Source organism: Balaenoptera borealis, assembly GCF_965194805.1.
Source record: "Balaenoptera borealis genome assembly, chromosome: 3".
Taxonomy (NCBI): Eukaryota; Metazoa; Chordata; class Mammalia; order Artiodactyla; family Balaenopteridae; genus Balaenoptera; species Balaenoptera borealis.
This window is the reverse complement of record NC_138866.1, coordinates 178,611,494-178,629,727: the sequence shown is the minus strand read 5'-3', so window position 1 is coordinate 178,629,727 and position 18,234 is coordinate 178,611,494. Positions and strand designations below refer to the sequence as shown.

Here is an 18,234-nt window from a genome sequence, read left to right as displayed (position 1 = left end):
TAATGCAGTCCCACTTGTTTATTTTAGTTTTGCTGCCTGTTCTTTTGCTGTCTTATCCAAGAAATCACTGCCAAGACCAATGGCAAGGACCTTTGTCCCTACATTTTCTTTTAGTAGCTTTACAGTTTCAAGTCTTACATTTAAGTCTTTGATCCATTTCAAATTGTTTTTTGTGAATACTGTAAGATAGGGGTCCAGTTTCATTCTTTTGCATGTGGATATCCATTTTTCCCAACTCCATTTATTGAAGAGACTATCCTTTCCCAATTGTATGTTCGTGGCACTCTGATCAAAAATTAGCTGACCATATATTCATGAATTTATGTCAGGGCTTACTATTCTGTTACACTGGGCTATGTGCTTGTTTTTATGCCAGTAGCATATTCTTTTGATTGTTAGAGCTTTGCAATATAGCTTGAAATCAGGCAACATGATGCCTCTGGCTTTGTTCGTCTTTCTCAAGATGGCTTTGGTGGTGCAGTATCTTTTGCAGTTCCAAATAAAGTTTAGAATAGTTTTTTCTATTTCTGTGAAAAATGTCATTGGAATATTGGTAAGGATTGCATTGACTGTGTAGATCACTTGGGGTAGTATGGACATTTTAACACTATTAATTCTTGATATAATCCATGAGCACAGTGTATCCTTCCATTTATTTGTGTTTTCTTCAATCTCTTTCATCGGTGTCTTACAGTTTTCAGTGTCTTATACCTCTTTGGTTAAACGTGTGCCTGAGCGTTTCATTGTTTTTGATGCTATTGTAAATGCAATTGCTTTTTTAATTTCACTTCAGATAGTTCTTGTTGGTGTATAGAAATGCAACTGATAACAATATGTTGATTTTGTATCCTCCAAATTTACTGAAATCATTTTTTCTAACAGGCTTTTAGTGGAGTCTTTAGGGTTTATATATAAGACCAAGTTATCCACAAACAGAGATCATTTTACTTTTACCTTTCCAATATGAATGCCTTTTATTTCTTTTTTGTGCCGAATTGCTATGGCTAGGACTTCCAATAATATGCTGAATAGAAATGGCAAAAGTGGGCAATCCTGTCTGTTCCCTGTCTTTTCTGCATATTGACATGATCATACAATTTTTTTCTTTTATAAATGTGGTATATCAGATCTGTTGATTTGCATATGTTGAACCATCCTTGCATCCCTGGAATAAATCCCACTTGCTCATAGTGTATGGTCCTTTTAATCTGCTGTTGAATTCAGTTTGCTAATATTTTGTATCTGTATTCATCAGGGATTATGATCTGCAGTTTTCTTTTCTTGTAGTGTCCATATTTGGCTTTGGTATCAGAGTAATGCTGGTCTCAAAGTGAATTTGGACATATCCCCTCATCTTTAATTTTTTGGATGATTTTTAGAAGGATTGGCATTAATTCCTCTTTAGTTGTTTCGTAGATTCACCAGTGAAACCATCTGTTCCTGGACTTTTCTTTGTTGGAAGGTTTTGGATTACACTGTCAGTCTCCTTTTTTGTTACTGCTCTATTAAGATTTTCTTTGTCCTCTTGAATCAGTTTTAGTAGGTTTTATGTTTCTAGAAATTAATCAGTTTCTTCTCAGTTGTCCAATTTGTTGGTGTGTTATTGTTCATAGCAGTCTCTTCTGACTCTTTGTGTTTCTGTGGTAACAGTTATAATGTCTCCTCTTTAGTTCTCTCTGTTTTGTTTATCTTGTCAAAATCAGCTGTTTTATTGCTTTTTTCTATATTTCTGTTTTCTGTTTCATATATCTCTGTTGTAATTTTTCTTTTTTTAGTTCCTTAAGGTGTAACGTGAGGTTGTTTATTTGAGGTCTTTTTTGTTTCTTAATGTAGGCATTTATCAGTATAAACTTCTTAAAACTGCTTTTGCAGCATCCCTAGGTTTTGATACATTGTACTTCCATTTTCATTTGTTTCAAGATATTTCTTGATTTCCCTTTTGATTTCTTCTTTGACCCATTGGTTGTTCAGGAGCATGTTGTTTAATCTGCATATATTGCATTTTCTTCCTGTTGTTTATTTCTCGTTTCCTGTCATTGTGGTAGGAAAAAATACTTGGTGTGATTTCAGTCCTTTTAAATTTGCTAAGACATGTTTTATGCCTTATCATGTGATCTATCCTGGAGAATCTTTTATGTACACTTGAGAAGAAATGCATATTCTGCTGCTGGTATATGGAGTGTTCTGTATATGTCTGTTAGGTGCATGCAGTCTAAAGTGTAATTCACATCCATTATTTCCTTACTGATTTTCTGTCTGCATGATCAAACTGTTGTTGAAAGTGGGGTATTGAAGTCCCCTACTTTATTTCATTGCTCTCTGTTCTCCCTTCAGATTTGTTAATAATCATTTAATACATTTAGGAGCTACAATATATGGTGCATATATGTTTATAGTTGTTATATCCTCCTGATATATTCATCCCTTTATCATTACATAATGACCTTCTTTGTCTCTTGTTACAGTTTTTGATTAGAAGATATTTTGTCTGACATTAAGGATTGCTACCCCAGTTCTCTTTTGTTTTCCATTTGTATGCAATATCTTTTTCGTCTCATCACTTTCAGCCTGTCCATGTCCTTTAAGCTTAAGTGAGTCTTTATAGACTCACATATAGTTGGGTTTTGTTCTTTTATCCATTCAGCCACTCTGTGTCTTTTGACTGGAGAAATAAAACCATTTACATTTAGAGTAAATGTTGATAGGTAAGGACTTACTATTGCCACTTTGTTAATTAATTAATTGTTTTGTGGTTCTGTAGTTTCTTCTTCTTTTGGTTTCTTTGTGACTTGATTTTTTTTATAGTAGTATGCTTTGATTTTCTTCTCTTTATGGTTTGTCTGTCTGTTATAGGTTTTTGCTCTTTGGTTATCATGAGGCTTTTGTAACACATCTTAGTCTTATAACTATTTTAAGCTAACAACAACTTAACTTCAATTACATAAGAAAGTTCAATGCATTTATGTGACCTCCATAATTTATTTTGATGTCCCAGTATACATCTCTTTATATTGTGTATCCATTAACATAATATTGTAGATATAGTTATTTTTAACCCTTGTCTCTTAGCCTGTATGGTAGAGTTCAAAGTGATTTACACACCACCACTACAGGATTTTTATTTTTTTAAGGTGTAAGTGATGTTTAATATTATATTACTTTCATGTGCACAACATAATGATTTGATATTTTTATGTATTGCAAAATGATCACCTCAATAGGCCTATTAACATTGATCACCATACCTAATTACAAATTTTTTGTGTGTGATGAGAACTTTTAAGATTTGTTCTCTTAGAGACTTTCAAATAAGCAATAGAGTATTATTAACTATAGTCACCATGCTGTACCTTACATCCCCATGACTCACTTATTTTATAACTGAAAGCTTGTACCTCTGACACCTTTCACTCATTTCACCTACTCCCCCACTTTTGGTGTTAAATCCAAAAAATCATTGCCAAGAGTGATGTCATGGAGCTTACCACCTATGTTTGCTACATATTAAGAATTTTAATGTTTCTGGTCTTACATTCAAGTCTTAACTCAAAATAGATCAAATTTTGTGTGTGGTGTAAGATAGTGGTCCAGTTTGCCCAGTACCACTTATTGAAGAGACTGACCTTTCTCCATTGTATATCATGGCTCCTGTGTTGTAAATTAATTGACCATTTAAGTGTACGTTTATCTCTGGGCTCTCTGTTCTGTTCCTTTGATCTGTGTGACTGTTCTTAGGTCAATACCATACTGTTTTGATTACTATAGTTTGGTAATATAGTTTGAAATCAGGAGGTGTGCTACCTCCAGCTTTGTTCTTTTTTTCTCAAGATCATTTTGGCTATTCATTCGGGGTCCTTTGTGGAGCAGTATAGTATCAGAGCCAGGGTCCTAGGATCTGGTGCATACAGAGCTACCACAGTAGTCCTGAGGTACAGGTGCACTTGCTGCAGATGTGGCACTGATGTCTGCGGTATACATACGTACAGCTCTTCCGTGGACCTGGGACCTGAGTTTCAGGGGCTCCCCATAGTGGCTCGCTGGTGTGGGGGTGTGCGACAGCGGCACAGGCCCTGGGATGACAAGCTGTGGTGGTGGCTTGGGCCCAGGCTGCAGTAGCAGCATAGACTGGGCATGGTGGGTCAGAGTCTCACTTTTGGCCCCCTGAGGCAGTCACAAGGCAGTAGCAGCAGCACAGCTGCAATGCTGATGTGTTAAAGCCGAGCATCAGGAGCAGGGCTCAGGGCATTGCAGCCTGGTCTTAGCAGTGACGTGTCAGAGCCTCAACCTGGGGTGGGGGGTGGGCAGGGCTCCGTGATGGAGCATCCTTGAGGATGATGGGTCAGAGCTGTAACCTGGTATCCAGTAGGCGGGGCCCAGGGCAGCAGACACTGTGCTGGGAATGGTGGGACAAAACCACTACCCTGAAACCATGGATGAGGCCCAGAGCTCCAGTCCTGTATATGGTGAGGTGCTGAGGCGCACCTCATTCCAGAGAGCAGGGTGCAGCAGAGACTGGGGTCCCTGAGGGCAGGTCTCCTGCAGCGACAGCTCTAGCCTCTGCGAGTAGGTGCAGGGGCTGGGGAGCACCGTGGGCAGCTCCGTCAGCTGGGAGCGATGTTGGTAGGAGACCACTGCAGCAAAGGCTGCACATGTCCCCAGTGGAGAGGCCTACAGGGGTTCTCCTTTTCCCCGTGTGGTGAACTTCCGCTGAGGCCATCCCTCCTGGTGCCAGGCTGCTCTTGACTGGGTAATGGCTTGACTCAGGTAGTACACTTCTGTACTGTCCTGTGCAGTTATCCTTGATTTATTTTGGAGCTCCACAGGGTTTTTTGCTGCTTCTTTCTAGCCCAGTACTTTCCCTGGGCTGTTTTCTTCAGTTTGTGCTGTTTGTTTATTGTTTTTGTTGGTTTCTTGTGTGGGAGACATGAGCTGGGGTCTCCTAGCCCTCCATCTTGCTGATGTCACTCCCCAGAATATTTCTGTATAATTGATTGTGCCAGAAGAAAATACAGAAGGAGGATAAGAAAAATCATCTTTAGGATTCTCTTTTGAGCCTGAGCTTAGCTTCTCTACCACACTAACAAAGGTTGTCTTAAAAGTTCACATATATGTCACTGTAATGTCAACTCTGTCATTGTTAGCTAGGTTATTTTAATCGTCTTTGCATTTATGTACTTCGATAATGGTTATGACTAAACTATGATAGCTAGCTCACTGACTTTTCCAGTATAACTTTAAAACTGAGCCATGCCTTACGTTCCACTGTAAATTACCATGAAGGAACCTACGTTGTTGGGTTAATCCTTATCAACTCCTGAATGGACTCAGTTATCTTTATAAATACACTTTCTTCTGTCTTGAAATTTTTAACTCTTGGAGATCTACTCTTTCCATCTCTGAAAATTTCAGTCATACAAATTCTCGGAATCTTAGTAACCATATAACTTTAGTTACTTTTCAGTCTATAAATCTGTTTTCTTATATATCAGATGATAATAACCACCTGTTTCTTGAGAGTCCTTATGAAGATTAAATGAATAGCATTGTAGAAAGCACCTGCCCAGTCCTTAACATATAGTAGGTACTTTATAAATGTGAGTTCCTCTCTCTCTACACCTCAAGTTAATTGGTGCTGGTATTGGTGAGTTAACCTTCAGTTAGCTTCTACCACTGTGCCTTTTCCCTACCTTAAGAAAAATAAATGTTGCTTTCTTCTTGGAATTAATAATCTTTTAAACTTCCAATAACATTTCATTCTAAGTCTTTAGAAGTAAAAGTAATTTACTTCTTTATATTTTCCCACCACTGAACGAAATTCGTCTTATAGTAAGTTAACAACTTCAGCTGGAATCATTGGGATATGTAGCACATTGAACTATGTCATGGAGGGTGACAAATACAGTCATTCTCTTACCAATATGAATCCTCTGATGGAAAAGATAGGAAATAAATCATTTCTATTCCTAAATGCTTTTAATATATTTTGAGTTAGGATCAAACTTAATCAAGTACAGTTTTTGGAAACTGTAGCAAGTTAAAATGAAAATAAGATTGATATAAATAATATAAGATTAAAAGAAATGTGATCAACATGAACTGAGGTTAGCTAGAGAGCTATCGTGAAGACCTGAGGAGGTACGATCACGTTGGCAAATGGAAGCACAAAGAAGAGAAAGTGATACCCATGAACACGAGGTAGGAGATAGAAATTTACATACAAGGAATAGCCAGCAAAGTGTTTGACTTGAATGGAAAGACAGGACACAAGAAAAATAATTACGTAGCGTTTACTAAAGAGAAGTGATGCTTAGAGGCAAGTGGTTATTGGAATAATCAAGGAAATTAACGGTCAAGGCTTGGATTTATATTTTAAAGAAATATATTTCAGAAAATGAGTCAGGCGATTTCCTGTGCCATACCCGCCTCTTAAGGTTAAAGTATTTGGTTTTTTTCCCCTGCCATCTCTCACCCCGCTTCTAGATGTTTGCCTTTTCTATACCTCATATCCCAGTGGAGAGTGGTCGTGAAGTGGTATACACATACACATGTAAATGTCTGCTCTGGTTCAAGATATATTAGGTGACATGTTTCTACCCATATTGATAATAGTTACTGTATGAGAGGAGGATTCCTTCTAGAGTGAAATACATTATAGGATGAAGTATGTAAGATGACATGGATAAACTGGGTATCTTTCCAGAGTTTCCAGTCAGGTCTTTATAGTGCTGCTTAATTTTGATTTGAAATGATTGTCCAAGATATCAAGCGTACTCTTACCCCAGCGTAACCACTACAGACCATTCTCAAACCAAACGTACGGCTTTTCTGTAATCTGCCTTTTTGGATCCCTCTGCATTCGTTTCTTTAGTGAGAATTTTAGAACTGAAATTGAAATTGGATGCGAATGAGTTTCTTGAGAAAGGAAATGTACAAGGAGGGTATCAGAATATCTTAGGAGATAATAACTGTGAAGGAACAAAGGCAGCATAGAGAAACACCTTCAGAGCAAGAAGGAGTGTTCACAGCCATAGGAGACGTGGACTTGAAGAGCCCGATGTTATCTAGAAGGCCAGTTTGAAACAACTCCGTCAGGAATACAAAGATACTAAAACTAAGCTTTAGTATCTTATAGTCACAAGTAGTAGATTTGTTTGCTTTTTGCAATTTCAATTTTTTTAAATCATTGATGAGGTAGCAGGCTCCATTTTGTCTACTAAATTACAAGGAAAATTAGAATATCTTATTGGCAATATTAAAACATAATTTATGATCAGTGGCAATTTTTCAGAATTGAGTCCTGAGAAATACATATGAAAATGAATTTGCTGTGTTTTTACTAGAGAGAGAAAATTATTGATTAAATAAATTAGTTTTCATCTGTATAGTTTTATGTGTGACAACTTAGCAGGACTATAATCTGAATTGTTAAGAAGCAAACAAAACTTGTTCGGTCATCTTAGAAAAGCTATCTCTTTCTGTCTATGACTTACGGAGAAAATAAACTCCGCTTTCTCATTTGAATATCACTGTTTATGGTTTAGCTATAGACAGTCCACTCTAGGAAGCTGAAAGATTAAAAATAGAAAATTCTTCATTTTTAGTCACAAACTAATCAGCTAATTTACTGATTTGATCCCCCCTTCCCCCAACATAGCACACTTTTATTTCAAGATCTGAACAGATCTGGCTTTCTCAGAACACTTACTATATTAACAGTACTTACAAGTTTCTCGGTAGTTCCGGTTTCCGTTTAGCAGAGGCTGGTGTGGTGACAGTTGCCCTTTGTCACCCTCTTTAGAATATTTGTAGAAAAACTGACCTAGAGGGAAGCTAAAGAAAAGAGAATTCAAGTTCTGGTACCCGTGGAGTACTTTTGTATCTGTCTCACTCTCCCCACCTCACCCTCACTCCCACTCCTGGTGTCTGCATGTGCCTATCAGGTAGGTAGACCTGTAATCGGCAGTGTTAGCACCTGCTGTAGGCGTATTATGAATTAAATGCACTTGCAGGCTAATCACCATTTATAGCATTGCCTCCGTGAGACTGTATTTTCAGTGTTCTAAACAGGTGACTTACAAATCAGGTTTATGTTTCAAAAGACCATTAGTAACTGACGACCTGTCTAAAAATAGTAATAATCATGATGGCTGGCCTTTGCATGAAACATCACAGTTTATAAAGCAGTTTACCTGCATGGTCTCATTAAAACCTTAGCATAAACCTAGGAGATAAGCAGGGATGACCAGCACCGTTTTGTTCTTAAGAAACACCGACCTCGTGAGGGTTTAGGTCACTTCTTCAGAGCTGCGCGCCTAGTTATGAGAACTGAGACCCGGTTTGGGGTGTTCTTCCAGAACGTCAAGCAGTCTTTCCCCTCTCTCCACTACCAGTACCTTTTTAAAAGGCTGAGGTCATAAAGAGCTGTGTTTTAACCTCTTTGTCTACTTTTAACTATTTTTAATTTATTGGAATACGGGTATGATATTGACTGTCGTTCCCACTGAGCAGCTAGTCTCTACGTCAGAGTCTTTAGGATCTAAGGAGCTCAATAATTGTTTTGATGCCAAGCATACATATAAAATAAGTTCAAAAACATATTCTTAGCTGTTAGTTTCTCCTTTGTAATACCTGCAGAGTTTTAATTTCAAGCAGGACCTTGACATACCATCTCTAATTACGTGGTCCCTTTAATGAAGACTCCCAAATTCAGGAATGGAAATGAACACTAGTGTGTGTGCTCAGATCCTAAAGAGAATCAAGTACTGGTCCTCTATAAGTGTTACGCATGGGCTTGAGAGAAAGTCCATAGTTTTGTCTCCTGGGGATTTGGGTTGGGGGGTGGCGTTGTTTTTATGTTTTGTTTTGTTTCATTTTGTTTTTTACATCTCTTTTGTGGGGGAAAGTTTGGATATTTGGTTTGTATTCAGATACATTTTTATAGTAATTTTTTAAAATAATGAAAGAGTAGGGACAGAGGTAAATTGATCAATGTGATCAAAGATACTGGTGGACAAGAGAGGAACTTTGGAGTGCCTCCAGGTATCAGAAAATGGCTTTCTAAAATGCTAAAAGCATTCCAGTGGGTATCAGACAACCTGGATTTAAATCCCACCTCTGTAAACTCAGCTGTGTGATGTTGGGCAAGTTCCTTAACTTCAGTTTCCTCAGCTGTAAGATGGCCTTTGTATCTACTTTACATCATTATTCAGGTACTCAATAAGTTGACCATACTGTTGTTTAAAAAAGAAAAAAATCCAAAACTGTGTAGCATAGAGCTTATTCAGTAATCTCCAAAGAACTGAATTCTACACAGATGGTATTTGAAATTTTTAGCATCACCCGTAATGAGGTTTGTTTTGTTTTCTTCTCTCTCTCTCCCTCTTATTCTCTTTCTTCACTCTGCCCCGTTGTAGACTTCATCAACCCTGTTTGGACAAGGAATATATATTTTGATTTTAAAGAGCCCTTGTATTCTTTTTAGGTTGCTAAAATATATTGACAGCATCTTTTGTCTGAATGATTTCAGTGTGGTACATTTTTTTAATCTTTAAGACTAATTTTACTTGTTGTAGATAGTTTAGTATACACCCATCCTTAGACATTATCTAGAAGTTGCCTTTTGTTTAATTCTGTCTTTTCTCTTCCTTTTAAATCACGTCGTCTTCTCTCTACCTTTGCGTCCCTTCCGTCACTGCCATTCACCTTGCTGTACCATTCTCTTCACTGTTTCCTGCTGCCCCAGCCATAGTTTTTTTGTATCCTGTGCACCATGTTTGGTTTGTTTTGCAACTTTCCCATCACATAATTGAAGTGGTTCTGTAGGACAGGCCATAAAGCAGCTACTCATTTCTTTGTAAACTTCATAGGTACAATTCACAAAGCTGTTTTTGGTTGAACCATGGCGCCTGAACAGAGCAGTTTGTTTAAATCTGAAGTTAGGATTAGCTTGAATAATTGTAACAAATGTTATTGAGCAGCTACTTGTGTCAAGCACCGCGCTCGGCCCCCGGGTCATGGCATTCCTGCTGCCCGTGGCCTCCGTTCACGGGGCCAGAGGCGACACCGGGGCGAGCGCAACTACGAAAATGTCCTAACCTTGCCTCCGGGCAAAAGCCACATACTTTTTTTCACTAAGAGTTCTATTAAATTGTAGGGATATGTTATTATCAGCGTCAATAATAATAGCTAGGTAAAGTATGATACAACATTGAGTAAAAATAAAATAATTTGTTAATTTTTTACTAAAACCAACAGCATTTAAATTCTCCTCAACTTGATCTTGATTGTCTCCTCTGTTCCTAAGGAACTGTACTCTTTCTCACCTGCAGGGGTTTGAAACCGTTACGGTCCCCAGTGCTGGGTCCCCATCTCCTCTCACGCTGTTTCTTGTCCCGCTGTGGCCTCCTGACACCTGCTCTCTCCTGCAGCTCTCCCTTCAGCTGGCGCCTCTGCTAGGAGGCCTGCCTGTCTTCCCCCCCCCCCCCCCCCCCCCCCCGTCTTTCCAAACGGGAATCATGATGGGGCCTTCCTTCTCCTTCGAGGCCAGCTCGACTTCTCCACCATTCTGAACTGGTCCCCCTACCCAGCAAACTGCTAACTCACTTCACCGTTGCGCCCCTACCCAGCGCTGCTCTGCACAGAGTTCCTCTTCCCGAGCTCTAGGAGCTGGGCGCTTCTTGCCATCTGTTTACTGGGTTTTAAAGAAACAAAAAAACCCCTCTTTTTTAAATTTATAAACGAACAGCTTTTGTCCTCCTTTTCAAACGTCTTAAACACAATTTAACTGTATGTGAATATTGACACCGTAGCTGCGTTCCGTCACAGCCGCGGGCAATGCCCCCTTGTCCTCCCCGCCCATCCTCCCCATTCTTCTGAGCTTGAAAGCCTGTACAAGTCCATTTTATATTCATGTGGTTAAATTACCGATGCATTCAAGTTCTACTTTTTCCTGTGGTGCTTCTTAGGTCGGCTTGAGCAATCAACAAATTGTACGCTCAGATTTCCTCTGCTCTTGGTATTGAGGTCTTCTTATCATTGTGTCTCTGTTTCCATATTCTCTGAGGAACCAGCTGACTAAATACTAGATGGCGTTGAGTTTCGATCTGCTTAGACTTAAGGCTGCTTTTTCTAAAGAATTTGTCTTGACAGGTATGATTATTAAAGAATAACGTAATTTCAAAATCAGTGTTTTAAAAAGGTAAGTAATTCCAAATCTCCTCTTCTAATCTTGGGTGTATTAAAAGTCTTTGAGGTATTGAAAAAAATGATTCTGCAGTCTCCAGGTATAAAATACTGTATGTACAAAAACTAGAGTCACTGGCTTGGTGTAGTCATTGCTGTACTCCAGAATGTCCATGTTTACAAGTTGTAAATCTCTTAGACCCCTTAAAAATGTGTTGGAATGTTTAAGCTTGAGGTTAATCACGTTTGAGTTAAGGAGGTCATTGTGTTGTTTTCCTAGTTGTTGTTTGTGTCTGTATACAGCCCATTAGCCCTTTCTGGGGATGGGAGCTGCGTCTCGGGTTACAGTAAGAAGAGATAAGGCTGCCTGCCATTCAGTGCTTCAGAAGAATATTGTAATACACACTGCTTCTGTCAAGTGGATACACGTGATAGCCCATAAACATAGAAACCTATCCAGATAACTGTTCCTGGCTACCAGTAGCCAGATAAAGCCTGTTTTACATTTGGAAATGCTAAGCTTTTAGCTGTGACCTAACTAAGCAAAATGAGTAATTTTCTACCTTTCAAACTTATCAAACTTAGGCTTACAAAGCTTGAATATTTTTCACAGGTGCCTTCAAACAAGTTTTTTTATTCTCTATACCTTCAATTATTGGTAACTTGACAAACTGGAATTATTCTAAATGTTCACTTTCTAAAATTATATTTAGGATAATTTTTAATTATCCTAAATGATTCTTAGCCTTTTAGTCAAGGCCAATCTGTCTTCACATGGGTAAGCATGTGCTTATGAGGTTTAAGAAAAGACTTTTAAAAAAATCATAACTTCTTTATTTCCTTGCTGGTAGAGGACACACTATGTGCAGGAAGAGCAACTACACTTTATAGTTTGATTATAGAAGCAGGGCTTTTGGACATCTTCTCCTCCAGGACAAGATTTTTTTTCTTTTTTCTTTAATTATCCTAATCCCTGAAAAGGTTATTGTGTTGGAAGTTGATTTAAAGCTGAGACAGTCTTCAGGAAAGAATAAATGGGTAGAGGAAGTCAGGCATTGTACATTTAAGGGAATCAACAAGTCGCTTGTTTATAAGTACTGTGATTTCAAACTGCCCTACAAGCTTTTTGTGTGTGTCACGTTCTATTGCATCATCTGAGTTTGGGCCATTTACCAATGCTATTTCCTCATGGAGCCCAAGAAAAGGAATATTTTCCATAAACTACTCTGCATCAACATTTGATTCTACTCTGCATTCCAACTTTGAATTTTTTTCCCTATTAAATCTATGGCTTTTATTTAAATCAGGTCTGTTGATTTAAGTCAAGAGATATCTTTTCTTGATCGTATATTGTCAGAGATCTAAATAACAATGGATCATGAACATTCTTGCAAGAAGCTAAAATAACATTGCGACAAAAAGAATTTACTGGTAAAGGTTTATTTTAATTGGATAACTGTTAGAAACTTAAGTAGAAAAAAACTTGTATCATTTAAATTTGTAAGCCTGTTTAAGAAGTAATTTGGCTTTCAGGTTTCCTTGGAGTTCTCAGGGAGAAGTCATGTGGTTCATTTTTGTATTAGAAAACTAACCTTGAAAATAAATCTTTGCCTATGTGCCCAAGAAAACTAAGAGAGTACCTAATAACAATATTGTGCCCAAAATAAACTTAATATGCTGTTTCTTAATTCTTTGTATCCCTCTTATGTGATTCTTCGCTGGAGTCTGTCTGAGCAGCAATAATAGCATTTCTTGAAGTAAACTTAATCCAAATTGTTTCTGTAATTCTTTTCCAGATAATGGATTCATACCTGATTCACTTCTAGAAGATGTGATGAAAGCATTGGACCTTGTTTCAGATCCTGAATAGTAAGCTACATACAAAGTATTATTTAACCAACTCTGATTCTGTTAAGTGTAAAACATTATACACACATTGTTGCCTCTTTTTTTAAAAATCTAAGCGTTTATGTATATATGAAGCATAGCACTTTATATTAAGCAACGATTTAGGAAGCAGTCAGACCAATCAGTATTATAGCAGAGACTTGACTTACCTAAAATGAGCTTCCTTTCCCACTCTGCACTTATGGTCTAGTTTTTAAAAAAAGGGTCCTAAAAATATAAATGCCTTTCTCCATATTAAATATGTTTTTTCTCACTGAAACTTTTCCCATATTTTGAAATTTTGTGCATGTCTTTAGTACCTTCAGCTAAAGTAGTGACAGTTATGTAGAATGTCTATATCGCTAGTCATCCTGCTTAAATAACCAGCAGGCCTCTGACATTCAGTCTTAAAGACCCTGAACGTTCTAAATGATCTGAAACCTTTGTAAGTGGCCCCAGTATGTTACAGAATATAATTTTCAGTATTGCCTAACATTAATATCAGTCGTTGTCTTCGTTAATGTACATTATTACATCTATAACTTCTTGCATAAATTTGGGATCTTTATTATCCATGGGAAAATATCTCTCTGGTTAAGTGGATAGATCTTTTAATCAAATATGGTAATCAAATATATAATAGATTGATCAAATATAGGTGATTTAAAAATCACGTTTGATCTACACTAACTTTTCCTTTTTCTGCACAGTTGTTGTTTGTTTTGTTATTTCCCCCTTCTGAAAATGTATCTGACAATGAACAAACTTTAGCTTACAAACATTTAAGGAAAGGATTCAGCAAAAGCAGCATAAAACATATTGGTACACAGTTTTTAGAACTTGATCCTGTTCTGTTTTTAAATAAATAGTTAGGGTGTGTTTTCTTCGAAAGTAAGAAATACATATAAACATTTGCAAACTAATCACATCTGAATTAGTATGTCTCAATGTCAGTACCTAGCACTGTGATGTTACCCTTACTTAGTAGACATAATTGTTGATTCCAACTTAAAGAGGAGAAATTCAGAGACAGTTGAACTAGTCCAATAAATGGTATAATAGTAACTACCATATTTCTTCTCAACTGATTACCAAGTGGAGACCTTGTTTACATTGCTCTAATATGCAAAAGGGAATTGAACTGAGGTCATTTTGGTTACTAACAATTCTTAAGATGGGAAGGAGGAAAAAGGCAAAGTTGGTTTTTTGTTTCAGATTCTCACGTAGATGCCTATATGTCATCTACTTAATTTTCCTTGTTTCATCAGAATACATAACATACCCTGAATTTTAAAGTTAGCACAGTAGAGTCAAATTGTTTTTCTAGAAGTAGCTGAAAGATTGCACTGAGTTATTTATTCGGTCCTTTGGTCTAGTCACATTTATAATATGTGATGGCCCATAAACTAACAGGGCCTTATCAAGGATTAATAAATTATATTAAATATAATATGACCTTGCCTTCCTCTGTTGCATGTCATAACCTCCTGGCATTACTCAGACCCATTAAAGTGTCATATCCTTTGCATGTTGCACAGTTGACCCTTGAACAACACAGGGGTTAGGGGCACTGACCCCCGGCAGGTGAAGAACCGTGTGTAACTTCTGACTTCCCCAAAACTCAACTACTAATAGCCTACTGTTGACTGGAAACCTTACCAGTAGCATAAACAGTCTATAACATATATTTGGTATGTTATATATATTCTATTACTGTATTCTTAAAGTAAGCTAAAGAAAAGAAAATGTTATTAGGAAAATCATAAGGAAGAGATTTTATTTATGGTACATGTATGTATTTATTGAAAAAAAAATCCATGTATACGTGGACCTGTGCAGTTCAAACCCATGTTATTCAAGGCTCAGTAAGTTGTATTTAACCTGACATTTATAGTTTGAAAGATAACATGGAGAATGAAAATTTTCTGAAAAGACCATTTTCATTTTTAAAACTCTCTTCAAACTGCAGTCCACTTTTCTCCACCTTCTTTCTAGTCACACATAATACCTTTCAGCAACCTTGGCTACACCTATACTTCAGCTCTTTGAGAATTAAGATATCTTACCTTTTTTAACCTTCAGTTTACACTGTCTAAGAATTTTATGCCTCCGCCTCATTTGGTTCTTGATAGTAAGCTTTTTAGATGTTTTTGATTATCTGATGTACCACTGCTTTTGATGCTGTTTCCTTTCCTCTTTGGGCTTAAAAAAAAAAAAAAGTTTATTTTAAGTTAAATGGCTCTTTTGATAGTTAAATTCAGGCATAGCTATGAAGCAAAGAGAATGTGCCTTTGGGAGGTTATAAGCCTGTTTTTACAAGCCTGGGTTTTTAAGTTACTTTACCTAATAAGGAACAATATTCCAAAGTCATCATCATAATTTAAATTCTAAATAGTAACAGATTACTCTGGTTTAAAAATAACCAAGTTTTGGCAAATTAGATGTCATCCTGTGTATTTGTCATTAAGGGTCTAAAAAGAACAGCTGTCAGGATTTTTGGCAGTCAAATGTGTTACAGTACTAGTAATTTAATCATGAAAGGAGAAAAATAAGCTTTTTTTCCCATTGGTATCCACTGTTTTTCTTTTTTCTCTCCCCATAGTATAAATCTCATGAAGAATAAATTAGATCCAGAAGGATTAGGAATCATATTATTGGGTCCATTTCTTCAAGAATTTTTTCCTGATCAGGTAACATAGCTGAAGAAATATATTTATTGTTTTGTTCTGTTGGGAGGATCATATTATGATTGTTTCAGCATTTTTTCCTACTAGTTAAAAATGTTCTAACATGCAGATATTAGACTAATAAAGCACTATTATCATGCAAATACTTTCCCAACAGAGAGGATAGAAGAGTTGTGTGTTCCAATATAGCAACGCAAAACTTTGATTGGGGAAGAGGGGTGGTGGAAGAGAGTATATACACCAATATAGACACATTGATATTATTTTTCTAAAGGAAGATTCAAATTCAGAAGTTTGTGGAGTAAAAAGAGAAGGATTCTCTTAAACCACTCCCACCCCTATTTTCCTTCTCTCGGGTAACTGCTGTTAATAGATTGGTATGTATCTTTTTAGAACTTTCTAAACACTAGCAAAGAAGGTAAAGGAGCCTGTATGTAGTGCGAACTGCTACCAGTGCCCCTAAGTTTGAGGAGGATTTTAGTTGAGTAAAAGGAAAGCCTTTTACTGGAGTGGAGCTGTGCCGCTTCATGCTATAGGACGTGCCTTCCACTGGCTGTGACGGGAGCTGACTTAAAAGGATCTATACTCGTCCCAGTATGCTCAAGTTATGTCTGTGCCATTGGCTAATTCTACAGCCTGCACCTGGCTTGTCTTCCTATCTGAGTGCAGGGTTTTACCACTCACCCAAATGATTTAGCCAGGTGTACTGTGATCATTTCATCAGATACCAGCATGGTTTATGGGAAGGCTCGCAGGAGCAGCTACCGCTTATTAAGCATGTTCTCTGCACCCGGGCACCGTGCGCCTTATACATTAGGTGTTATTTTCCCCCCATTTTGTCAGTGAGGAAACGGAGGATTAGAGAACTTAAGAAAATGGCTTAACATCATACTGCTAGCATGAGGCCAGTTCAGGATCCAGTGTAGGGTATCTAAGCAAAGAGACAAAGTACTTTAACCACCGTTTTACACTACCTTTTGTTGCTATTTATTTTATATCAGTTGTTAGTTACTAGAACTGGAGATGTAAATTGTATTCAGTTATAGTAAAATATTTATTTTGTAAGTTAAAGTATATTAACTAACTCTGAAAATCAACAGCCAAATTATCTAAGTGACTAATTGCACTGACTCGTGTACAATTAAGATGATTGAATAAATTCTAGATTTTTCTGTTTTGTAAAGCATTTGAAGGGGATACAAAAAATTATGAGCTTAGATTTTAGACATGAAAAGTTGAAAACAGTTAAAAATGTAAACAGTCTTTCAAAATAACAACTGAAGAGATAATGCAAAGTAGTATATGATTCACAAGTTAATTGAGACAATAGTTAGAAAGATCCCAGAGTAATAAGGAACCCAAATAGTGTATTTAAGGCAAACTTTACAAAGTAAGATTTACCGCAGATCTTGAAAAATGAGAAAAGAGTTTAAAAAAATCACAAATGTGCAAAGAGCCAACAACCAAAGGTCTCTTCATGGGAAGATGAGAAATATGCTTGTCTCAAGCAGAATTCGGGAAGGTGAGAGGTTGGAGATAAGACTGGAAGGGTAGGTTAGGTCCTGTAGTTTAGGACTCTTGGTTGCAAATCCCAGCCTTAACTGCCTGACGTGGGCCGGAAAGATAGGAATTGGGAGGAGTAGCTCAGAGCAACGGAAGGACAGAGGAAGCAGCGCCTGGAAGGTGGTGCCGGGAGCCTCTGGGGCTGGAGGGAGTCTCCTCCCTGCTCGTTGGAAAGGAGCTTCTTCTCTTGGTTCCAACTGGAAAAAATTCCAAGGAGGGACACTGGCCCAACTTTTGTCACAATCAGATATGACCAGGAAGATCCTTAAGGGGGATGGGCACGGGGAGACTCAGCCGTAGGCACTAAAGGGAATCGATCACTGGGAGTCGGGCACCTGCAGGGGCCCGACCGTTAACGGCCTTCAAGGCTATGTTCAGAGAGGTGAACGTGAGCTTTAGCGAACTGAGAACCAAAGTTAGAACAGTGGGAATGACATGATCACTTTCTCTGGAAGTTAGTATAATGATTTATTCAGTTTCCTTTCTCTGTTGAATGTTGTTTAAGTCTCTAAGCACTATGTTTCCTTTTCACAGTTAAAGTTTACAATATTCAGAAGATATTTGTGGGGATGGAAACACCCAATTTGATACTATGGACCAAATTGGAAGTATTGGTGCATATGTTTGTAATCTGAGTGAAAGTGGTATCACTGCTTTTCTGTATTGAGAGGAACAAATTATTTATAAGCAGAAAAAAAGCAGAGATACATTTTAGGAAATGTTTTTGCATTTTAGAACCGTGTCTTTTTTTAAAAAATTACAGTAATACATGCACGTATTTAAAAATATAAACTGTAGAAGAGCTTATAATAAAAATCAGCACTCCCCCAATTTCCAGTCTCTTCCCCAGAAGCAAATTTCAGCTTTTAGGTTTTATGGTAGTTAACTGCATAAGTCTAAGTATCTTGCTTTGTCA

The 18,234-nt window shown here is 37.5% G+C and overlaps 1 protein-coding gene and 1 long non-coding RNA gene across 9 annotated transcripts in view; one reads left to right on the top strand and one right to left on the bottom strand.

The window, feature by feature from the left end:
• The window catches only part of MINDY3 (MINDY lysine 48 deubiquitinase 3), a 93,139-nt gene that overhangs the window by 70,235 nt on the left and 4,670 nt on the right, over positions 1-18,234 (top strand). For all 8 annotated transcript variants that reach the window (XR_014242624.1, XM_082385471.1, XM_082385472.1 and 5 more), the window contains 2 exons: positions 12,978-13,050; positions 15,671-15,758. Coding sequence is in view for 7 of the 8 variants with exons in the window: in XM_082385471.1 (XP_082241597.1) it covers positions 12,978-13,050; positions 15,671-15,758 (161 nt within the window). In the remaining variant the exon portion in view is untranslated. The remainder of the gene's footprint in view (positions 1-12,977; positions 13,051-15,670; positions 15,759-18,234) is intronic.
• LOC309625760 lies at positions 40-12,971 on the bottom strand. Its single transcript, XR_014242742.1, has 2 exons — positions 7,724-12,971; positions 40-4,979 (listed from the first exon to the last, which is right to left on the bottom strand). It is a non-coding gene; the product is annotated as an uncharacterized lncRNA (long non-coding RNA).